Raw genomic sequence first — 23,038 nt, forward strand, 5'->3', positions numbered from 1 at the left:
TTATCCCAATTATTAAACTGTGTACATTTTCAGTTCATCTGGTAAATGACCGACCATCATTCAAACCAACATATTACGACTGTAAGTATATATGGATCATATTATTATATCTTAAACCAAACTTATTCATCAAACAAACTAACTTCCCAGACTTATTTTAACAGGTGGCTGTGATAACTGCGACTCTTACAGTAAGAAATAATCCTAAACTGTGTATCTATCATGCTATATTCTTTTAACCTAACCACTGTTAATCTTAATAGTCAAGCAGAAAAATGCACGTAATATGAGAAAGGCCATTTTGCTATCCAAACGAACGTCGGCATCGTCACGGGGTACGCATAATGGCTGATAAAATCTATTTCGATTTATTACATTTCTGATTTAAATTTACGTTGTTTCTATATAGATACAAATGCTCCACGAAATCCACAAGGAACGCGTCGCACTCAACCAAAAAAGAAAGGTGCATACTACTTAAGCCCCTATAGTTTCCCAGAAATATATATATATATATATATATATATATATATATATATTTAATTTCTAAAATATATTTTTTCAGCGTAATGGTGTTTCTAAAAATCAACTAATATCAATTTTCAAAACTAATTCATTTTAACAAATAACTTTTTTAAAAAAAAAAACAAAAAATACTAAAGAAAACAAATAAAAAACTTTTTTACGAAAAAATAAAAAAACAAATTTCTAACCCTCTGTTAAACTCTCAAGATTTCAATAAACTATGATTTAACAATTCGTAATAAACATTTTCCAGAAAAAGGTTCCACATCCCGACTTGATGAAAACCAAATCGTACCATGCTCAAAATGTGGTGCATTAATGTGGACTTCTGAAAGCACTGCTACAGACCCACGAACAGGTGAACCAACTTTCACCCTTTGCTGTAACCATGGCCAAATCAAGCTTCCACCGATCAACCAGCCGCCAGCCCTGTTAGAAAAACTTCTTCAAGCCAGATGGTTTCGAGATACTATCCGAGTCTATAATTCTGTCCTTGCTTTTACATCCGTTGGAATGAAAATGGATTATAGTGTCGTCCACGCACCTGGTCCTTATACTATACGGATCCAAGGTCAAACCCACCACAGAATTGGCTCCCTCATACCACGACAAGGCTGTCTCCCAGAATATCTCCAGCTTTACATATTTGACACGGCTAACGAACTCAAAAACCGCCTAAACGCGATGGGGCAAACCTCAGCAGAAGGTAACCTCGATGAGCCAACGTTAGCCCTCCTCATCGAGATGATTGACGAGAACAATTGTCTGGCAAAGATCTTTCGTCGTGCACGAGACCACTACGAAAGCGTTGGGTCAGAGTTTACTATTAGGTTAGTCCAAGATAAAGGGAAGGGGAAGGAATATGATCTTCCAACTACAAGCGAGGTGGCAGGTCTTATTGTGGGGGATATAACATCAACAATTGGACAACGAGATATAGTGGTTCAGTTTCAATCTGACACTCTGCAGCAGATACGTGACGATCACCCTCTATATATGAGCCTCCAATACCCTCTTTTGTTTCCGTATGGTGAATACGGGTTTCACCCAGAAATTCCCCTGCATCTTGAGACAGGCACTTCAAGAACAAGGCAATTCGTGACCATCCGTCAATACTACGCTTCTCTAATCCAAACACGTCCTAACCAAGGAATGACGTTGATTAAAGGCGGTCGTCTCCTCCATCAGTTTATTGTGGACGTTTACACAGCGATTGAAGAAGACCGACTGAGGTGGGCGAGAAATAACCAAGAAATCTTGCGGGCTGAGCTCTACAGCAATGTCCTTGATGCTGTAAGTAAAGGTGACACTGATGCTAAAATTATTGGCCAGAGATTTATACTGCCACCAAGTTTCACCGGAGGCCCCCGGTACTTGGTTGAGAAATACCACGATGCTATGGCTATTTGCAGGGAATTCGGCAATCCAGATTTGTTTATCACGATGACGGCCAATCCAAACTGGAGCGAGATTAAAGAACATCTTCAGAAATACGGTGGAGATTCTCCTAATGATAGACCGGATATTGAATGTCGGGTTTTTAAGATGAAGCTAGATCAACTGCTCAAGGATTTCAAAGCAGGCACTTTTTTCAAGCCATATAAGGCAGCTCTCCACCGAATAGAGTTTCAAAAAAGAGGTCTCCCTCATGCACATATATTATTGTGGTTAGGAAATTCTACCAGAACACCAAGTGCAGAAGAAGTGGATGAAATAATTTCGGCCGAGCTCCCCAACAAAGAGGAAGACCCAGCTGCTTACGACTTAGTCACGAAACACATGATCCACGGTCCATGTGGACACTTCAATCCGAAGTCACCATGTATGGAAAACAATGTGTGCACGAAAAAGTATCCTCGGCCGAATAACGACAACACTTCGATTGACAAATCCGGGTATGTGTTATATCGTCGACGCCGAAACAAAGATCCGGGTACAGTTAAGTCTGGAGCTGTACTAGACAACACTTTCGTCGTGCCTCATAACATTAACCTTCTGAAGAAGTACGAAGCTCATATTAATGTTGAATGGTGTAATCGGACAAGCGCGGTGAAATACTTATTCAAGTACATAACCAAGGGCGTTGACCGAGCAACCGCTGTTATTGAGAAAGGAAATACAGCAACTACATCCGACGCCACAGGATCCGGAGGATCAAAGGAGAAAGTCCTAAGGCAACGCAATGAGATCCAAGACTACATTGAAGCCCGATATTTATCAGCTTGTGAGTCTATGTGGCGGACTTTCGCATTCCACATACACAAAAGAAAGCCGTCAGTTGAAAAGCTTATCATTCACTTGGAAGGCGAACATAATATTACGGTTAAATCAACAGACAACCTCGGTCGGGTAATCCACAAACCGGGTATCGAGAAGACGATGTTCACAGAGTGGATGGTTTTATGCAGAAGGTCAGCGTTTGCCCGAACACTGACATATGTGCAGATTCCTGAATATTTTGTCTGGAACAACAGTGCTAAAGTGTGGACTGAGCGTAAGAGAGGAAAAACAATTGGCCGAGTCGTAGCTGTCCATCCTTCGGCAGGCGATCGATACTACCTGAGGGTCCTCATTAATAAGATTAAGGGTCCTAGAAGTTACGACGAGCTAAAAACATACAACGACGTTAAATACCCGGACTTCAAATCAGTTTGCCAAGCACGAGGCCTTTTGGACGACGATGTTGAATGGCTCGAGAGTATGTCGGAGGGTGCTCGAACGGCCAGCCCATACCAGCTTCGTGATATGTTTGTCACATTCCTAAACAACTGCTTCGTCGCAAGCCCTAAAGGACTATGGGAACACTCATGGAAATCAATGAGCGAGGACATACTTCACAAGAGGCAAAGGATCTTAGGCCACGCGAATCTGGAACTGGACGATAGTACCCTCGAGCAATACACATTGATAGAAGTTGAAAAGCTGATGCGCATGCAAGATCGCTCCTTAAACGATTTTAAGGATATGCCGAAGATCAATCATGTTTTGCTCAAGGAACTGGGGAACAGTTTGTGGAACCAAGAAATGGATTACGATGTTGCGGAGGAAACACTAAGACATGACAATCAATACAAATTGCTCAATGCTGAGCAACTTGCAATCTATGAATCAGTCTTAGACTCGGTTGACAAGAAAGAAGGAAAACTTTTCTTTGTATATGGCGCAGGGGGCACAGGAAAAACATTCCTATACCAGACTATTATATCCAGACTTCGGTCAAGAAAACAAATTGTTCTACCAGTTGCTTCTTCGGGAATAGCCGCATTGCTACTACCAAACGGGAGAACAGCTCACTCTCGCTTCAATATTCCATTGAAGCTCGACGAAGATAAGCTTTGCAACATCAAACCAGGTACAATGCTTGCTGAGTTAATTGAGGAAACAGACCTCATAATTTGGGATGAGGCACCGATGACACACAAACATGCTTTCGAAGCATTAGACAAGTCGTTGAAGGATATTCTGTCTATCAAAAATCCACCCGCAAAGAATCAGCCTTTTGGTGGCAAAACAGTTATGTTAGGTGGTGATTTCAGACAGATCCTACCAGTCATTCCGCAAGGTAGAAGAGCTGATACTGTACTAGCTTCGATAAGCCATTCATATCTATGGAATAGCTGCCACAAGTTCTCTTTGAAAACAAATATGCGAGTCAATCAGGATGAGAAAGAGTTTTCTGAATGGCTTCTCAGAGTCGGGGAAGGTCGTCTAGAAGAAGAACAAGAATATGAGGGGGATGGGTACAATGACCAACTCATAGATATCGATGACTCATTGATTTGTCAGAGTTTTGTTGACCCATTGAAAGAAGTTGTTGATGCTGCATATGGACAAATCAGCAGCCCTATGAATTCCAAGACTTCCTACACCGATAAAGCTATCCTCACACCCCGTAACGAAACCGTTGATGAAATCAATGCTTATACCATCTCACGGACCGACGGGGTATCAAGAGATTACTACAGCTCAGACAGCTTTGAGTTATCAGATACTACATCAGATCAAAATGATACACTATACTCCATTGAGTATCTTAACTCATTGGAATTCTCGGGTTTGCCTTCGCACAAACTTACTCTGAAAGTTGGTGCCCCAGTTATGCTTCTCAGAAACATAAATCAGAAAAAAGGATTATGCAACGGTACTCGGATGATCCTAACCCACGTTGGTGAACGCGTTCTGAAGGCCGAAATCATCACTGGATCCCACATTGGAGAAGAGGTCTTAATCCCAAGAATTGTGCTTTTGTATGATGAAACGAAATTACCGTTCACATTACGTCGGCGGCAATTTCCTATCAGATTGTGCTACGCAATGACAATCAACAAAAGCCAAGGCCAAAGCTTAAAAGAGGTCATCTTATACCTGCCTAAGCCAGTCTTTTCTCATGGTCAACTTTACGTGGCCCTCTCCCGTGTCACAAGCAAAGCAGGATTAACGATCATCAAAACTGAAGATCCACACCAGCTGAAAGTGAAGAACATAGTCTACAAAGAAATCTTCAAAGGCCTTCATCCCGAGACAGGTAATTTAAATAATTTATTTTTTACTCCAATCTTTTTCAGAAATCTGATAACATATTATATTCACAGATTAACAACCTCGAAAATATCGACCCAGCGATGATACAAGCCAATAAAGAAGAGACTTACACATGGGTTTACCCCACCTACGCCAGGTACAAAACTTTTAATTTAATAGCAATACCACAATATTCAACTAAACGTTTGCTGACTAACTATTCTTATCCAATTTCAGGTCCTTTCTTTCTCATGACCCTCAAAACAATCGGATCTGCGAAGACTTAATCTGCTTCCTCCATTATCTACTTTACTTACTACTTTTTTGGCTTTTAAACATTTGCTTTTTAGGCTTTTAATCTGCTTTTACTGCTTTTTTGGCTTTTACTTACAAATTTTCAGACATATTATAACACACAATCCTTCCATCCCAAACAAAAATAATTATTACCAACACATTTTTTTGTGTTCAAACAAAGAATACCTACATCTAATATAATATTTTGGTTCAAAATTTTCTTAGAAAATAACCCGGGCGTAGCCCGGGAACTGACCTAGTAAATGTTTAATAATTTGCTATCTTCACGTATGCTTGTTTGGGATCTTCTTCTTAGCCGTACTATGATTGCCGTTCATATCTTATACGTGGATAATATGATATCCGAATTGTGTTTTCTCGTCCGTATATAGATTTACAGATATGATATGATCCATAATATTAAAGATGAAAATGAATATGACTGATTAATCAAAGCATTTATTTTATTTTCCGTTCGAGGGATAGCGAAAAATTTGCCACGTGGCTCTACCATATCCATAGCTTTTTAGCATAAATAGTCGCAATTCTTCTAAACTTTGGAGGCTTGTGAAACTGGTAGGGTTCTCATATTCACTTCCAAAAGCATCTACCTCTTTCTTATTTTCTTTTTCTTTTCATATTCTCATTTTATTCATGCTTTTGAAAAAGAAAAACGGAATCAAATACTTTTTTTCTCTCTATCTCTCATCCTTATTCAGTCCCTCTTCTTCATCATCATCTTATTACTCGCTTTATCAAATAGCAAAACCCTAGATTTGCTGTTCAAGCTCATGACCGTTCAGACTCAGGAACTCAAGTAAGCAAACACATCTCATTTTTCGTGAACGAATATCTATAAATAAATCATTATTTCACCCTAATTTTCTTCAAATAATTTTATTTTTATAATTTTATTTCGTGAGTTTCACTGTATTACGATCACTTGTTTACAAAAAAAAAAAATCAGAAACCCTAACGGATAATATGATTTTCTTAGAAATTTTAAATTAAATTGTTTTTAAAGATCTCAACAGTACTAGTATTATGAATACCGGACCTTGGAGAGATGCAAACGACGATGTTTCAGGCGGGACTAGGACAAGACGTAACGGAGAAGTAGAAGAAGATTCAGAAGAAGCTGTCGTCGTAGCCGTAGCCACCAGTGGTAAACCCGTTATTAAGAAGCCACCAACTTCGATTCCTTCTTCTTCGTCGTCGTGGATGAAATCGAAGGATCCAAGGATTGTTAGGGTTTCACGTGCCTTTGGAGGCAAAGACCGTCACAGCAAAGTGTGTACGTTGCGTGGTCTACGTGACAGACGCGTGAGATTATCAGTCCCCACGGCTATCCAGCTTTATGATCTTCAAGAACGTCTCGGCCTTGACCAGCCTAGCAAAGCCGTTGACTGGTTGCTCAATGCAGCCAAAGATGAGATCGATGAGCTTCCTCCCTTGCCCGTCTCGCCGGAAACTTTCAGTCTTTTCAACCATCACCAGGCGTTCTTGAATCTTAGTCAACCACCGGGTCAAGATCCGACCCAACTCGGTTTTAAAATTAATGGATGTGTAGAAGAGTCCAATACTACTACTAGCCGTGAAGAAACCAACAATAATCATATTGGGTCTTATGGAACCTATCAAAACATGGAACAGCATCAACAACAACATACGAGGTTTCAGGCAGATTATCCCCATCATCAACATCAATTTCATAGTATTGTCCCAATTCAATCACAGCTCTTGGTATGTCCAGTGACGACATCATCAACAACAACTACTATACAATCTTTGTTTCCCTCATCATCATCAGCTGGTTCGAGGACTATGGAGACAACAGATCCAAGGCAAATGGTAAGCCACTTTCAAATGCCATTAATGGGTAGTTCTTCATCTTCCCAAAACATTTCGACCCTCTACTCCTTGTTGCATGGTTATAGTAACCCGATGCCGTCGGTCCAGTTCGACCGGAAGTAGAAAAACTGAAGGAGTAAGAATCCGATGTGAAATTAGATTATGGAAACAATTACTGTTTGATGTGCTCACAAGTGAAGAGACACAAAACAAAAATAATATGGTAGTTAATGGTGTACCTTTTTCCTAATATATTTCTATATACGACTCAACGTTTTTTTTCAACAGATAACATATTAAATCAACAGATAATTGATTATTTGATTTACTAATATGCATACCTGTGTTTAGAAATTTCTCATCTACGTGTATCTTCTTCATAGGATCTGAGTACACACAAAACATAAAACATTAAATATTAATTTATTTAGTTTTTATTTGTTGTATAACTCTATAAGTATATGGAATGTAATACATTTTTTGAAACTAACAAGCTAAATAAATTTAGATTCATGGAGAGACTGCACAATAATGTGAAATGTTTGTAATATTTTCTATAGTCTATTGACTCAGCTGGTAAAGAATGTATCGCATATGAGATTATGTTTCCTATTTGATGCACAATGTAATCGAACATTATTATAGTGTGTTATGTGATAAAATGCTTGACTCAGGGGATCAAACAGAAATTCTTTGTGAACGGATTTGAGCACACAATTAAGTGTCCCATTAGTTAGCATAGTAGGCCACATTTAGACTGACGGTGTTGTTAGTTAATAATTGCGTTAAGAAGTTGAGATCACGCTCAGTCAATGCTCTCGTCGGATTTGTATGCTATAACCCAAATGCACTTAATAGGCTAAAGTCTTTTTGTTTGTGGAACAATAGGCTAAAGTAAAGATACTATGTACGTATGACACAACAGAAAAAAGCTTGTAAACATTAGATTATTCTTCTGTTAATTAAAGTTTATTTATATTTAAAGGGCCAGGTAAGACGAAGGAGTAAGAGGAAATAATTAACTAGGGGTAACAAAAAAGTTTGCAGACAAAAGCATGTAAATATGTGTACAATCTTTGATATTTGAATAGAGTAAAAAGGCTACCGATCCAATGCTCTGTGACACTGTCATATCTCAATCATACTTTCTGCAAAAAGCTTCCATGTCGCTCTAGCCATCATGCAGCGTCTATAGTACACAGATATACGTGTGAAAATTTCTTAAACGAGTATAAAATATATTTTATATATGCTGTGTAGAAGTAGAGATTGTTATCATCATAGTGAAGTCTAAAACATTTTAACTTTCACTCGGAAACTAGCAAGAATAGTTGACAAGAAAAAACTAGCAAGAATGAAAGCAGTTTTAAGGGCCACCCTATAAGTTATTCATTTTTCTTTTACATTAGTTATTGGGCTACTCTATAAGGGCCCATTGTATTGAGGTTTTGTTCGAGAGCTAGAAAGCCCAAGTAAACTATAGGAAATTGTAATTATGGATTGTATGTGGCAAGTATATTATCGTTTCTGCCTTTCTGGCAATAATTGTATACATAACACTATAGAACCACAATAGTTATTACATCATCGCTGTAACCATTAAAATAATTCGGTTAGTAATTTAACTTCCTCAAGAGAAAAAAAAAGCTTGCGTCTATAAAACCCGGTTGGTCTATAAGTTGACGAAATCTCAAATCTCCTCCTACACTCCCTCTACTTCTCTCTGGATCGTGAAGAGCGTTTTACACTTCGAACTTATTCTAAATCGCGTTCGAATCCTTAAATTCTGCGCCGTTCCTCTCTCAATTTCACTTCTTCACTAGAGTTTTCCCTCACTGGGCTCGCCGCCGGTAGCTGCCGAAGTTAGTCGGTTCCTCTTCGCCGGTGAATTTGGACGTTTACGATGGAGAAAGTTTCTTCTCCGGTAAGAATTCTACTTCCTTTTAATCGGATTGGTTTACTCTTCTCGTAGTTTGGCTTGTTGAGCTCAATTGGACCCGATTAAGTTTCTAGGGTTTCGCAGAAATTGGATTCAATTTTCACTAAAGGAATCTTCTTTTATCGTTTGTTAGGTGCCAAAGTAACGAACTTTCGGTTTGTGTGTTTCCGAGAGGGATGCGTGTTGCCTTGGTTTATCGTCCCAAAAATGGTTCCATTGGGTGAAGCTGTAAAAGAGTTTGAATATGAGCAATGGAGTTGGAGAAGGTGGAAGAACTCAGAGCAGAGAATCACAGGGCAAGAGAAAGCTTTTTCAAGGCAGTGATTTCGCCTACGCCATTGCAAGAATGGCTGTGGCTCAGATTTGCGAGAGTGTTGAGGTTAATGTCTATCAGGAATCACAGACAACACGCGAGGGCCTTAGGTTTAGCTCTTTTCAAGAATCTGCTCTTGATAAGCTAACCGGTGTAGCGGTTCAGTATGTTCAGAGCGTTGGGAAGACTGCTAAGCTGTATGCTAACGTGGCAGGTAGAGTAGAGGGTAATTCTCTGGATGTTGTTCAGGCGTTAGAGGATTTGGGGTCTGGTGTGGGTTTTGGTGGTGTTTCGGACACTGATCGTTGTCTTGCTGGTTCCAGTGTAGTCAAGGATGTTATTCGTTATACAGGAGAAGCGGAGGAGATGCCGTTTGTTTATGCTCTCCCTCGTTTCCCAATTAGTAAAGAGAAAAGAGTTGCTCCTAGTTTCTATGAGGTTGGAGTAGAACCTCCAGATGAACACATCCCGGTTTGGCTTCCTGCATTTCCCGGAACCAAATCGTGTCATATATCAGAGGAAGCTAATGCAGGCGCAATCGAAGTAGAAGTTGGGAGTAAAGAAAATGGGCCATCGTTACCGAGTATACAACATTCTTTCAATGGTGGTGGGTTAGAAGTACTCAAGTCTCCAAATGATGTTAGAAAATCAACAGAAGGAGAAGAAGAAGTGGAAGGTAATCCATTTCTTACCGCACCTCTTCGATTCGTGGAGAAGGAAGTGTCACCTGTGTTCGGCCCTGTGGAGCTTAGCATCAACCACGTCCCTGATAAGAATATGAGCAACAACCATCGCATCCCAGTTCTTGAGGCATCTACTCCGTCAGATGATATCAACAAGGAGAACGGGTTTGCTGAATCCGAGGATGGAGAGAAGAAAGATGGTGCAAGACCTCAACAAACTTTGTTACGTTTCAAGGTTGGAACTCTGAAGAGACCTTCGTGTTTGGCGATAAAGAGGAGCGTCCAGGAACAGGGGTGGTTTCAAGAAGGTGGAGACAAGAGGGAGAAAAAGTTAGGAACCGAAAGGATTGATTTGGGAACTGTCGTCTCAGATGTTAAATAGGTATCATCGTCAATTTAGTACATGTAGACAGAATAGCTTTGCCTGTTGAGTTTAGTGATCGTTTGCAGTTGGATACATTACCTTTTAGGGTAAGAATTTGTTACTAATTTGATATGATGGAGAAATAAAAGATTGCTTAGCCTTTAACTCCATTTCCTAATGAAAATTGTTCTGATTGACCAACTATGCTCTTAGCATTTTTTACTTTATTAATTAGACCTGTATATATATGCTTGTTACACAATCAAGTAGGAAGAGAAGAAACAAGGCTGAAAACCCAGAAACCATGTACAATTCTAAGTGATACCCATTAAATTAACAGAAGCAAACTTCACTAACCAAGTCTCTGAAAATCATCCTCTCAATATCTAACACTATCCCTGGATTCTCACCTTCAAACTCCTTCAAATTCATGCCTTGACATTGCAGTTCCTCCCATATGATATCTTCCTCGTCATCCTCCAAGATACACTTTGATTTGTTCTCTTGTAACCTATCAATCTCCGAACACAGTGTCTGCAGAAGTCCCTCCGCTTCTAATTTTTTCTCCATTGTTGTAACTGGATTTGCAGAACCTTTGAACCTCTGAGCTAGAATTTCATTAACGGTATCGAAGATGAGTTTTCTCCTGATTTTCTCAGTCAGATTTGTTTGCTGTTGTCTGAATTCCCTGCCTCGGTGTTTGGTATTATATATTGGAGTCATATTGCTGGCCTTGTTCTGTTCCAGGAAGAAGAACAGTCCAGGGTTGATAGGGAGACGTGCTTGGTTCAGCTGGATGCTTATCTTGCTGTATTCAAGATCTTTCAGAAGCCCTGATGCCAACAGTATCTCCGAGATGTACTTGTGGTCGCCGCTTTTGAAGTTTGCATCTTCATCAGGGAAGCATTCGAGGAGATCAGAGTCTGTCTGCGTTGGACCCTTATTCTCAGGCAATAGTATGGATCTGCAGACGCCGTTAGGCTTATTTATCCACATAGATTCTTCAGAACGTAGAGCAACGTCCTCTGGCAAGAGAAACAAATAAAAGATGAGACTTCACTCAAACCAAAACCTTGTGAATCCTTGCAAGTGCCTTACCTTTGAAACTAAGGGATATCTTCCTCACAGGGGACGGTGAATCCTCTTCGTCGAAGCCTGCATCAAGAACTGAAACAGGGCTCGGTTGTTCAACAGTAACTTTCAGAGGTTTAAGAGATGGCCTGTCTTGTTTGGTTCCAAAGTCTGGATTCTGCATTAGTAAAAAGAAGAGACTCAGCTAATGAACTAACTGAGAAGGGAGAAATAGATCTGTTTCATACCTCTGCGAAGTCACAGTTTCTCTCCACCCGGTGTTTGCTTGTAACCTCGATGTCACCATTCGATCCCAAGCTTATGTTGCTACCAGATCTTAAACTTCTCAAGTCACTGCTCGCATCGCTTAATCGGTCATCAGGTTGCTGAAGACTACTACGAGGTTTTATCCCTTGTTTTCTTCTCGGTGAGACTGACTCTCTTTGCTGTCTACTACCTAGCTGCCTTTGGATCTTGCCTGGCTCTGATTTTGGAGTAGTTGGTCGCGACTGCCTCTCAAACCCGAGCTTTTTGGGCTGCATTCTTGGGCTAACGCTTTGCTGTTGGCTCTTACCTGACTTAGCCACCAAAGTTTGCCTCGACCTTATTGGTTTTGGGCTAGTGCTCTTGGTCGAATCAATGTTCTGCTTCCCCGAGGTGACTTTTTGAGGTTTTCTGGTGTTGCCAACATTGACATTTGGCAAGGCGGCCTTCTGTTGCAGCGAGGAAGTGGAAACTGGAGTCGCTGGTTTCATTACCACGATCGATGTAGATTTAGAGTTCATAGCTGGACTTGTTGCAGCTGGAACTGGCTGGTGAGTTCTCTGCGTCTTTTCCATAGCCTCAAGTATTTGCTTAAGAGCTCTGAGATCTTTTCCCGCCTTGTTGAACTCCAGCTGCGTAAGCCTCTTCTGAATCTCTCCATAAACCGTCGGTGCAGCGTCTCCTGCTTTCATTTGCTTCCACGGAGCTGGTTCCATTGGAAACTTAGAAGAAGCAGGTAGTATCTTCTTGATGGAACCAACGCTTCTAGATCTCTGTAGAGCTGTTGGTTGTGGCCTTGGGGAGTCGCAAAACAGGTTCTCTTTTCTCTGCTCGGTTTCAAAATTGTCCGCAATGACTTCAAGCCCCATCAGTTTGGCAACAACACTCGAACTCGATCTCCTGTGACTCACTGGAGGACTTGATCTACTATCCAAAGACAACCTAGGTGTCTCTTTCAACTTCGAGTCCGTCTTGTATCCGTTGTCTCTCATCTCCCTCTCGTCGTAAGACAGCCTATGGCTTTCCTTAAACTTCAAAGCCCTTCCACTACCTTCATTCCACTCATTTGAACTAGTTCTAGCTGAATTGGGCTGCTGCTGCTGAGTGAAGGCTGCTGTTTCTTCACTTCTGGTTCTCATTTCTCTATTAATAGAGCCTTTCACAAGCTCCTTCAGATCAAATGGCATCATAGGCCTAGCATTGGGCTGTTCTCTGATCTGCTTCTCTCCAGGCTGGTCGAATTGAGAAGCCGTGGTACTGACTTCTGTAGACGAGAAGCTCGAGGAGCGTGGAGAAGACGAAAAGGAAGGCCGTGAAGAGGATTCGGAAGATACTCTATGCTTTTCTTTCACTGCAGACTTCTTCTTCTTCTTGGTACTCTTTCCCTGCAATTTCTGTTTTTTTATTAGTCTTTCTTTTTCAGAATTCTCATTTCTTAGAGATGAATGAACAAATTGGTTTAGATTCTTACCGTTTCTTCACTTTCCATATTAATTTCACCGACAATCTCCTTTCTTTCTCCTGCAAAATGAGCCACTTCTTAACTCGTAGTTTTTGGTTGTAGTGAAACTACTCTGTTTATTCTTTGTGGTCCTAAACACTAGACTGAGATTTAGAAAGAGAGAGAATTTAAGTTACCTGGAGGCAGAGACTTTTCCACATCGCTTGAGACTGGTCTCGCCGGATATTGTTGCCGGTGAAACACTTGAAAGATCCCATACATGCATCCAAACTGTTTATTCAGATTTGGGTTCTCATCTGACAAGTTATACTGAAGTTTTGCAGACATATCTTCTTCCTCTTCTTAACTCCTTATCTCAAAAGAAATAACTAAGTAAACGAACTTTCATAAACTCTGTTGTTGCAGTTACCAATTTCTTCGTCTTCTTCCTCTGTTCTGGATTTAGCGTTTCTTTTTGTGTGTGTTTCAGATGGAGAAGAAACGAAGAAATGGACAGGAAGAAGCCAGCATTAAGGAGCTTCTTGTGAAGTTATGACCAGACAACAGATTAGGCTCTTTGGTGTTTTGCTTTGGAGGCTACCTTGAAGAAGAAAGAAGAGAAGTGGAAAAAAAGGTTTTTGTTTTAGTTCTTTGATAAAGAGGTTTGTTTCTTTAAAGGCAAAAGATACAACTGTCGCCGGAAAGCTTTGAAGCATATATAATGTAAGAATGTACATGTGTTAACATGTAAGGTTATATACATGTAACAAATTTTGTATTTATCATATATTCTTTCAATTATGTCAGAGCTCTGAAAAATTCTGCTTGGCAAATAATTAGGAATCTGGTTCCCCTCTTTACGATGAAAGTTCTGCACATGAGAGCACAAGACTAACTTATTATACCAAAGTTAAATGCTTATTGATTTCGTTTATCTTAATTTGTTGGTGTAAAATAGTAAATTGATGAATAATTTACTACTGCTAATAATAATAATAATCCAATACTATAAAAATCATATTTTGAAAGTTATCTCAGCAGTCATTTGAGTTTCTTTTATCGATTAGCAGTTGATAATTCACTGTTATGTTATGTATAATTAAAAGCATAATTAAGAAACAATTTGGTTATAACATAAAAATTGATAGAGGGGGTATTTTAACTTTAAACTAGATTTTGACCCGCCCTTAAAAGGGCGGGTATATTTTTTGTTTTATTTTATTGTAAAATATTAATTTTCTGTCTCATATTTTTCTTTGTAATGATATTTGTATTTTTCTGTAATCATATGTGTTAAATTTTTAATTACTATTAGTAAGAGGTTTTGATAATTTGATTGAATTTGTGATGTTGGATACTCTACATGTGCTATCGTTAAAATTATATGGTTTTCATTTTTTTTATTTCATGTATAATTATAATAATGTTATAATTATACATAATAATTTGCCATGACGTTAAATATGAATTTTGTAAATTTTGATCCAGGGCCACGTGAATTGTTAAAAATCGCGACAACGTCTTAATTGGCTTAATTGGTTCAAACGCAGCGGTTGCGGTTGCGGTTGTGGGAGTTTGTGGATGCGGACGGTTGCGGTTTCTAGCGGTTTTAAGAGATTTGTACGATTGGTACTGCGGTTAAAAATTGGTGCGTTTGCGGGTGACTTATGACTGGTTAACTACCAAATATGGTAACAGTCAAATAATAAATTAACAATATTTACATTTAATATAATTATAAAAATATCAAAAATCATAAAATTATAATAAATATAAAATTTATATTTAGAAAGTTATAATTTTAATTTTTGAAAATTTATTGAAATTTTTTTTATTATAAAATTTTATAATATTAATTAAAATATAATAGATATATGTTAATATTTTCATAATCTCAATTTTAAATTTTTTATTAAATAATTTTACTTTTGTATATATATTGTAATAAAAAAAAAAAATTTACCCTCCCGCAACCGTCCGCAACCGCAAACGTTAGCTGGAGCCAGCTTTTGAATTTATGAGATTCGTAGCGGTTTGAAGCGGTTTATAGCGATTTGAGTGATTGTTGCAAACCACCGACAACCGCTACCAACCGCAAAAGCTGCGTTTGGATTTAAATAAATAGTGACAATTTGGATTCTGACCCGCCCTTTTATTTTTTGTTTATTTTTTTTTGAGAAATTTAATTTTTGTATTTGTGTTATTTTTGTAATCATATTTGTTTTTAGTATTAATTTAATTTAATATAATTTTTGGTAACTATATTAAATATGTCAAATTGCATAATTATATGTCATATGTATTTCAAAAATTATTTTTAAACTTTATTTTTAAAATTTGCAACATATTATATTTTCTTAGTAGTTACCTAACATAATTAGTCAAGAAAAATATTCGTATCCAAAAAATCTGACTCGGAATCGACCCAAAAATCAAAGTTTCATAATCTATTAGATTTGGCATATATACTTGAATGGTTCTTAAGAGATATCCGAAAACCAATATCAAATCCAACACGCACAGAAAACCGAACAAAAGTTTTGAAAAATATTTGAAAGATAATTTTTAATATATTTTGTTAAATATATATGTAAATGGGTTAATAAGGTCTTCACTAAACATTTAACAAATATTTTTAATCGAATAACCTATTTAAAACCCGTTAAACTAAAACCCGTAGAATATATTTTTATAAATAATACTTCCATAATAATATCAACTGATCATGTTCCTAATTTAATAGAATAGATGGATTAAATAATTTAATTTTCTTATAAAAAAACTATCTAGAAAAATAAAATTTTTAAATAAATAGTGACAATTTGGATTTTGGTTAGATATGGAAGTTTTGTTGATTTTAATTTTGGGGTCACAGGAGTACATATATTTCAGGATAATGAGTTAGATATAGGAGTTGTATATATATTTCACGAAATTTGTTGTCATTTATAAAATTTGTTGCCTTTATAATAGGAGTTTAATTGGTTGTGTAAGGTGGTTACGTAAAATTCTTAATTGAGTTTAGTAGAATAGATTTTTTAATTGAAAAATAGAAGTTTTATATGTTTGTAGTCCTTAAAAATAGGACATTAGTGGTTATGGAACTGCTTTGTTTGTTGTTTACGTTTTATTTAAAAAGTGGCAATCAAATTTTCCTGAAAAGTAGGATTTTAGAATTGCTAGAACTGCCGTGAAAATTTAATAGTATTGATAAAGTGATATAAGCAGTTTTATGTAGATGATGTATATTTTTTTTAATTGGACTCAACTATTATCAATGGGACATGTTTCTGTTTTAATAGTATTGATTTTGATCTCATGTTATAATTAGCTAAGTTTTCCTTCACATCCATGTGGACAAAATAATGGAGTTGGGTCTTTAGAAGTCTTGGTGGCCCTTTACATGAGCATGTGGAGTTTGTCAGAAACACACATAATTTTTGAAAATAAATAAATAATATATTTTTGAACAAAAAAATAATAATATATTTATCTAAAAGAATAAGAAAATATTATTAGTATTTTAATGGCAGCATGAAATCAAAATAAATGATTATGAGAGAAAGTGGATTGGTGACTGGAAGAAAGCTTGCATGGACTGAGAATTTTTTTTTTAGCATGCATGAACTGAGATTGATGGGTCTTACAAGAAAGGAGACTATTTAGTTATAGAAAGTGAAAGTAACTATTTATATGGAATACCAATGATTTACGTTTTGTGGACAAGCGACAAGTATTGACAGAAGATTATTTCTCTTTTTTTTTTTTTGCTAAGTAGAAGATTATTTCTCTCTTTCTAAAGATCGGGAGGATTATAAACTTTCGATGTAATTTTTTTATAAAAACAACTTCTGAAAATTCTAATTCATTTTTATCTGGTTATAAAAAATGGTCGGTTGATTTGCATGTGAGTTATTAAATTGATTGCTTAAAAGATGATGTAATAACTTTTATTGCATGTGAGTTATTAAATTCAAAATTAAGGAATCTAGCATGTAAAAGAAGTAGAGGGTTATTATATTATAAAGTCGTCGTCTTATACTTCTTGTCTTCGTTGATTTGAGGGTTATGTCCTGAGTCTGTACTAAGCACAAAAGCTTGTGGACATATCACGTGCTTTGTTCCACAATGAGCTGTGAAGAAGGTGGGGTATTATCTATATAATTTTTCTTCGTACAAAAATGTTTTTCTTTAACTCGCATGAAAACAAATTAATTTGATTTGACCTTAGTAAGTACCAAGGAATATACTATTACAATATCAAGCGCGTCATCTTTAATGTTTTCTCTTATACTTTTCAATCTTTCCGTATAATGATTTTTCATTATTTTTAATAATTTATTGCCTTTGGTAACAATTTATGATTAACGACTTTTGAAGCTTCATGTGAATGGTATATTATCGTAACAACACTTTATGCAGTGATCAGTATGGTTGATTGTTACTAAAAGTTTGTTCGCACTAGCGAAGATTAACTTTTCAGTGTTTTAGGAGCGAGAGAATGTGTTACGAAAGATAAAGAAGAGTCACTATTTTTGGAAAAAAATTTGCTTTTACTAGTTGATATTTCTCTAAGCCAGTCACAAACTATATATAGCAAGTATCTACGTTATATATATCATGCATGCCCTGTACGTGTAGTTATTATAATTAACAATCGATTCTACGAAAAATGTGATGAAGAATGGTGCATGGATTTAAATAGTGTTTGTGTATATATAAATGGTTCATACTGAATCAAAACAATTAACAGAGTGAACGAAAAAATCGACAGTGTTGTGATGTGAGGATGTTGAAGTTGAATTGTCAATCAAATTAAAAGAATAAATTAGATAATCAAGTAACATATACATATACATATATATATATATATATATGATTTATATGGAAATTGTTTCTTAAAATGGTTTTTCTTTAAGATAAGAGTCCGTTGTTAAATACTTTCGTGCAGCTGATGAGATTCGAACGTGACATTTTTACAAAATGAACTATCAGTCAAACATATATTTTTTCCTAAATAAAGAAATTAAATGCACCAAACATTTTTTTTTGAAAACAATTAATTGCACCAAACATACTCTGCCCGATAAGATGGAATATCTATAATAAATGGAAAATAATAGACAAGTGAAAAAGGAGGAAGGGAACAAAAAGAAAAAGATAAAAGGGGAACAAAGTCACATGAAGCAATTGGGCAAGTGAGACTTGGTGTTGGGTTGATGGGGAACCATCTAACCAAATACATTTTCAACAATATTTAGAAATAGCAATTTTGAAATCAATTAAAAAGACCAGTATGTATTCTTTTACGTTAAGTTTCAATGTCTATTCATCCAGTTCAACTATTGGCACATGATCCCACTTATCTTCCACCATTCAACATTTGTTTAACCTTCACCATTAATTTCTGTGGGGTTTCTCTCCTTGATTTTGGATGCCAACATTACATACACATCTTCGTATGGCTATATAATAATTCCTGCTTGGAAGTTATTGGAAAATGTTAATAAAAATCTAACGAATAACAATTCTACGTGAATTTAATATAAGTACTGGTTTTATTTCTGACTATATATTTAGCCATCATATTTGACTATGTACTATAATTAATCATCTGGCTTATGGTCATCGATAATTAATATTATTACTACTTCCCGTGATTTTTAGTATTAATTAGTGAAGCAAAAGCTAGTATATTATTTGTAAGAAACGATGAAATATGTCTTTGAATCGATACATCTCTAACGTCTAGATTGTTAATTAAGCAAGGATTCCTTTCTTAAATTCATTCATGCTTATAGTTATCTATTACTATAATTCAATGTCACATGAGACGACAGATCTAATTTTAGGGAAATCCAAAAACAAAAAGTGATTTCTGTCATCGTTTATCGATCGGTTAATTTTAAGACGTTGGTTTGATTATTGATTAACATTACAAAGTATGACATGTTGTTATCATATAGTATTCTCTACCAAAAGAAGCATCCGTTAGCTCATAAGAACGTAAAGTTCAAACAGAACACGCGGTAGCTCTTGTTTAGCTACATGATTCCAAGTGTTATGTTTAGTGTTTGGTGAAATATATAGAAGTAATTTTAATGATTAAACTGTGATAACTCTTTTAGAATAATTTGTTTTATAGCTTCTTTCATATGCACATGGTCATTTCATTTGCACTTTTACCCATATCGAGTTATTCATTTGTTGGATATGCTAGCTTTAAAATGTTTCTTGAGTTGTGGTAATCATATATTCATATGGGCATTTACTTTCACAAATCTAAGACCCCATAAAGTAATTATAAGCTCACAAGTACATGTACCTTGGAAATTTTTGTTAGATTCTTTGCAGAAAATACATTTTGTTTAACACATGGGCAGAAGAAATGGAGCCATAATATACCGTAAACCATAAAAAATTAATGCAGAGTTACTTTACAAAATGGGCGTACAATTGCAAAAGATAAAGTATGGAACCCATATAAGATAAGAATCATTATGCTTTGTCTGATGCAATCTTTACTTTCTCGTTATTTCTATCTTAATATTCAAAATGAGCTCATTTCCTGATTATCTAACATCTATAATGTTTGGTCCCTTGGATATCACTTGGTACGTGCGACTCATGTTAAATAGTTAACTGTTACAAAATAAAGACTATTTTATTGTTTCGTTCACTACACATTGAACATATATAGTACATACTTCGGAACCAACAAGGAAACGATATGCTACAGCTCTAAGAGTTATAGGAATCATAGTTTCCCTTATTAATAGAACCATCCTGCCCATGAGATCATTTACTTTCAAATAATTTAAGGTCGGTCATATACAAGATTCTTGTACTCTAAAAAAGCAAGAAAAAAAGCAAGAATATAATGGGCGCCAAATGAAAAGTAAAAGAAAGATATTCAAAGGCAGAGTACGATTTGATTTTCACACGTCGTCATTGCCATCTTTCAACATCACTTAAAATCTTTAAAGAAGTCAACTAGGGAATCTCATCCGTAGGTTAATGATGGGATGTTCGTACATATTTTATCATGATGATCATCCTCGAAGTCATGGGTTCACATAATGGATTAGGTTCTTTTCTGTCAGAATTTCCAAGCAATTGTAACTCTTGCCTTTTTTCTTTCACTGCTGTAGTGTTTTATTGTTTCTACTTATTTTAACAAATTAGTGCATACCAAACCCTACTGCTAATAAGTGAGTTTTTATTTTAACAAACTAGTGCACATCAAACCCTACTGCTAGAAACTAGTGCATATCAAACCCTAACAGTTGTTCCGGGCGTTTAATATTTGTCTGGTTCAAGCTAGAAAACTGTCGTGTTTCTAATCAATGTTATCTAAATTTTTTTTTTAACATTGGCTTTCAAATTAAAGAGCAAAAGAAAAATAAAATGTTTGGCCTTAGAGCATCATTAACCCTAGTAATCCTTAGGGTGCTTAATTTTTTTTTTCTGAAAAAAAAAGATTTATAAAAAGGACCAATAGCAGACAGCCACTTTCTGGACACCTAATAAGTGAGTTTTGATCAAATGAAAACATAGTCCATTACCAAACTTTCAAAGTCAGATAAACAAAAAGCCCATAAGTAATTCAAGAAGAAAAGCCCATTATGGATAACTGTCTTTTTCCAGTTTTTTCTCTCCGTGAATAATCCACTTTCACATCTGTTTCTGTGTCTTCCTTGATTGCGACCAATCGTAAGAGAAGAGAGAAGAGAGATTCTATGAACTACAAAGAGGTAAAGACCAATCCTTTTGACGTGCCTTCCATACTCGTTTCCGTTTCCGTGATTACTCCTTTATAGAGAAGATTTTCTAAAACATTTTGAGATTCAAAAGAACTGAATTTTTTTTATTTCAAAGCTGATAAAAACCAAAATGTGTTGGATGATAATGGGAACAAGAGAGGCCATCAAACGTGCCGCTAAATCATATTGCTATGGAGTGGAATGTTAGATTTTATCTGTGCGCTTGTATATAGATCTCAAAACAATGTTCTTTTTTCCTCAGATATAAACAAACAAATGCTCGAATATCAAAAGAGACGACAATGCCCAAGCCTCAGCAAAGGGATTGAATCAGAGCATTTTCATTTATCGAATAATATGTATTCATCATAAACTAGAAGCAGAGTCAAATCAATAACAAACGTAATAGAAAGGGTGTAAACTTTAGATACTCATATATATTATTCATGCAATACGCAAGTCTTTTAAGATTTAACATCCACAAGATAAAAACTAAAACTTTAACCACAATTCCGAAAATAAAATAGCAAAAATCGAACGAATCAGAGTCATGGCACAGCTCGTCGGATGATCTAGAACCCGAGCTTGGTACGGCGCCAATGCCTACGCTTAGCGTTGTACCTGCGTGAAGAATAACACAACGAACGAACTTCATATCAAATCAAACTCCAACATTTTTTCTCGAAGGAAAACATAGAAAAATCAAAACCTGATCTTGTTATCGGTACGGAGACGGATCCAGCCAGGGATAGGCCTGTTTTGCCTCATCTTCTTCCCAAGCTTCTTCTTGATTATGAACGTCTTGTGCGACGGCTACAACAGTTAATCGTAAAATTAATCAGGCAAAGTAAAAGAGATATGAAATATGGAGGAGAAAAGAGTGAAGGAGTTATATAAGTACCATCTTTGCTTGAGGTGGCAACGGTGATGATCCGGCGGAACACGGCAGCTCTAAAACCCTAATTCCAAATGATAATAGTCTGAGGAAGTCAATGGTTTTTATACGCGGTGTAAAGAAAGCAAAGCTCAATCTTAACCGTTCGATTTTTACTTATTGCTAACCAGCCGTCCGATGCTTAAACCGTTAATTAAGTGAACCCGATCCCGGTTCGGTTTAACTTAACCGGGGAAGATAAAAATGTGGATTAGGGCTTCTTTCTTCTCTCTCTCTCTCTCTCTCTCTGCTCGGCTGCTGAAAGAAGTTTGTAGTTTTTGATTATTGTTCATCAGCGCCGCCGAGAGAAGAGAGAGAGCTAAGAAGCTATGACGACGATTGTTCCCACTTCCGAAGAAGATCCTTTTCTCGCCCGTCGTCCAGTTTACTTCCCAGCTCGCCTGGGCTGATGCTGGTCCCGAGGTACAATCTCTAATATTTTTCGTCTCGATGATCTGATTGGTGAAGCATGAATGATAGAATCAGTTTGATTTAACTTTGCATTGGTGCAATTTGAATAGTTTGGTGTAATTTTCATGATTCTGATGCATATTACAAATTCAATTAGTCAAATTTTCTAAGTTGTGGTTTGAATTTTGAAACTTGTTTTGTTTGATTAGGCTGCGGAGCCAGAGATTAGCAGGCTATGTAGAGAGGCTGAGGAGTCGATAGTAGCAGGAAAGTGGTTGGAGTTGGCTTCGTTGATGGTTACTTCAGCTGAATTGGTTTCTTCCAAAATGTCTGAGAAAGGTTTGTTTTTCTATTATATTACACAATGCACATCCTTTTTTTTTTGCATTATCAGTAGGTTGATGTTGTTTGTATGTTTGATTCAGATCTTGAGTGTACCTACACCATCATTTGCAGCCTTGTTAAGAACGCGAATAGCCTGAAGATGTCCTTGAAATGTGGAACGCTATCTCTTCTAAGGTTGTTCAACAGCCGAATGACAAAGCTTCTCTTCGTTTGAAGATGTATGATCCTTTCCAGCTTATTTTGTTTAATGTTTTTTTTATAGTTACATACTTCTGATTTGTTGTTTATTCTGTCTTTGTAAGCCTCTTCAATCTTA

At 36.6% G+C, this 23,038-nt stretch overlaps 5 protein-coding genes and 1 long non-coding RNA gene across 10 annotated transcripts; 4 read left to right on the forward strand and 2 right to left on the reverse strand.

Annotated features, from left to right (window-relative positions):
• The first annotated feature begins 1,044 nt into the window (after positions 1 to 1,044).
• LOC125609574 lies at positions 1,045 to 5,333 on the forward strand. The gene is made up of 2 exons (XM_048781089.1): positions 1,045 to 5,050; positions 5,284 to 5,333. Exons 1-2 carry the CDS (start codon positions 1,045 to 1,047, stop codon positions 5,331 to 5,333), a joined length of 4,056 nt encoding a protein of 1,351 aa, XP_048637046.1.
• A 566-nt stretch (positions 5,334 to 5,899) lies between these two features.
• Positions 5,900 to 7,479, forward strand: LOC125609548 (transcription factor TCP13-like). Of its 2 annotated transcripts, none has more exons than XM_048781036.1 (2): positions 5,900 to 6,160; positions 6,368 to 7,479. In XM_048781036.1, the coding sequence occupies exon 2, from the start codon at positions 6,388 to 6,390 to the stop codon at positions 7,315 to 7,317; it is 930 nt and encodes a 309-aa protein (XP_048636993.1). In that variant the 5' UTR covers positions 5,900 to 6,160; positions 6,368 to 6,387; the 3' UTR covers positions 7,318 to 7,479. The 2 variants fall into 2 exon arrangements, with proteins under 2 accessions (XP_048636993.1, XP_048636992.1); XM_048781035.1 differs by having other exon boundaries at positions 6,378 to 7,479.
• A 1,313-nt stretch (positions 7,480 to 8,792) lies between these two features.
• LOC125575569 lies at positions 8,793 to 14,070 on the forward strand. 2 transcript variants are annotated; one of them, XM_048781040.1, is made up of 3 exons: positions 8,793 to 9,118; positions 9,267 to 10,511; positions 13,760 to 14,070. In XM_048781040.1, the coding sequence occupies exon 2, from the start codon at positions 9,378 to 9,380 to the stop codon at positions 10,509 to 10,511; it is 1,134 nt and encodes a 377-aa protein (XP_048636997.1). In that variant the 5' UTR covers positions 8,793 to 9,118; positions 9,267 to 9,377; the 3' UTR covers positions 13,760 to 14,070. The 2 variants fall into 2 exon arrangements, with proteins under 2 accessions (XP_048636997.1, XP_048636996.1); XM_048781039.1 differs by lacking the exon at positions 13,760 to 14,070 and having other exon boundaries at positions 9,267 to 10,658.
• On the reverse strand, positions 10,687 to 13,766 carry LOC125575203 (protein LONGIFOLIA 2-like). Of its 2 annotated transcripts, none has more exons than XM_048781038.1 (5): positions 13,467 to 13,766; positions 13,300 to 13,349; positions 11,813 to 13,213; positions 11,592 to 11,742; positions 10,687 to 11,518 (listed from the first exon to the last, which is right to left on the reverse strand). In XM_048781038.1, the coding sequence occupies exons 1-5, from the start codon at positions 13,615 to 13,617 to the stop codon at positions 10,827 to 10,829; spliced, it is 2,445 nt and encodes an 814-aa protein (XP_048636995.1). In that variant the 5' UTR covers positions 13,618 to 13,766; the 3' UTR covers positions 10,687 to 10,826. The 2 variants fall into 2 exon arrangements, with proteins under 2 accessions (XP_048636995.1, XP_048636994.1); XM_048781037.1 differs by having other exon boundaries at positions 11,813 to 13,222.
• A 7,370-nt stretch (positions 14,071 to 21,440) lies between the features above and the next one.
• LOC125609549 (60S ribosomal protein L39-2) lies at positions 21,441 to 22,009 on the reverse strand. 2 transcript variants are annotated; one of them, XM_048781041.1, is made up of 3 exons: positions 21,934 to 22,009; positions 21,742 to 21,845; positions 21,441 to 21,653 (listed from the first exon to the last, which is right to left on the reverse strand). In XM_048781041.1, exons 1-3 carry the CDS (start codon positions 21,934 to 21,936, stop codon positions 21,605 to 21,607), a joined length of 156 nt encoding a protein of 51 aa, XP_048636998.1. In that variant the 5' UTR covers positions 21,937 to 22,009; the 3' UTR covers positions 21,441 to 21,604. The 2 variants fall into 2 exon arrangements, with proteins under 2 accessions (XP_048636998.1, XP_048636999.1); XM_048781042.1 differs by having other exon boundaries at positions 21,602 to 21,653; positions 21,742 to 21,833; positions 21,934 to 21,997.
• A 185-nt stretch (positions 22,010 to 22,194) lies between these two features.
• Positions 22,195 to 23,036, forward strand: LOC125609550. The gene is made up of 4 exons (XR_007339772.1): positions 22,195 to 22,389; positions 22,587 to 22,716; positions 22,803 to 22,940; positions 23,025 to 23,036. It is a non-coding gene; the product is annotated as an uncharacterized LOC125609550 (long non-coding RNA).
• The last annotated feature ends 2 nt before the right edge of the window (positions 23,037 to 23,038 follow it).

Source organism: Brassica napus, chromosome A5 (genome assembly GCF_020379485.1).
Source record: "Brassica napus cultivar Da-Ae chromosome A5, Da-Ae, whole genome shotgun sequence".
Lineage (NCBI taxonomy): Eukaryota > Viridiplantae > Streptophyta > Magnoliopsida > Brassicales > Brassicaceae > Brassica > Brassica napus.

Excerpts from the sequence above, each read along its gene's own strand:
- LOC125609574 (XM_048781089.1), top strand. The coding sequence starts at position 1,045 with ATGGATTATAGTGTCGTCCACGCACCTGGTCCTTATACTATACGGATC. Across the intron at positions 5,051-5,283 it reads AGGCCTTCATCCCGAGACAG|GTCCTTTCTTTCTCATGACC; the intron begins GTAATTTAAATA and ends ATCCAATTTCAG.
- LOC125609548 (XM_048781035.1), top strand. The coding sequence starts at position 6,135 with ATGACCGTTCAGACTCAGGAACTCAA. Across the intron at positions 6,161-6,377 it reads GTTCAGACTCAGGAACTCAA|TACTAGTATTATGAATACCG; the intron begins GTAAGCAAACAC and ends AGATCTCAACAG.
- LOC125575569 (XM_048781040.1), top strand. The coding sequence starts at position 9,378 with ATGAGCAATGGAGTTGGAGAAGGTGGAAGAACTCAGAGCAGAGAATCA.
- LOC125575203 (XM_048781037.1), bottom strand. The coding sequence starts at position 13,617 with ATGTCTGCAAAACTTCAGTATAACTTGTCAGATGAGAACCCAAATCTG. Across the intron at positions 13,350-13,466 it reads GGAAAAGTCTCTGCCTCCAG|GAGAAAGAAAGGAGATTGTC; the intron begins GTAACTTAAATT and ends CTCATTTTGCAG. Across the intron at positions 11,519-11,591 it reads GATATCCCTTAGTTTCAAAG|AGGACGTTGCTCTACGTTCT; the intron begins GTAAGGCACTTG and ends TTCTCTTGCCAG.
- LOC125609549 (XM_048781041.1), bottom strand. Across the intron at positions 21,654-21,741 it reads CGTACCGATAACAAGATCAG|GTACAACGCTAAGCGTAGGC; the intron begins GTTTTGATTTTT and ends TTCTTCACGCAG.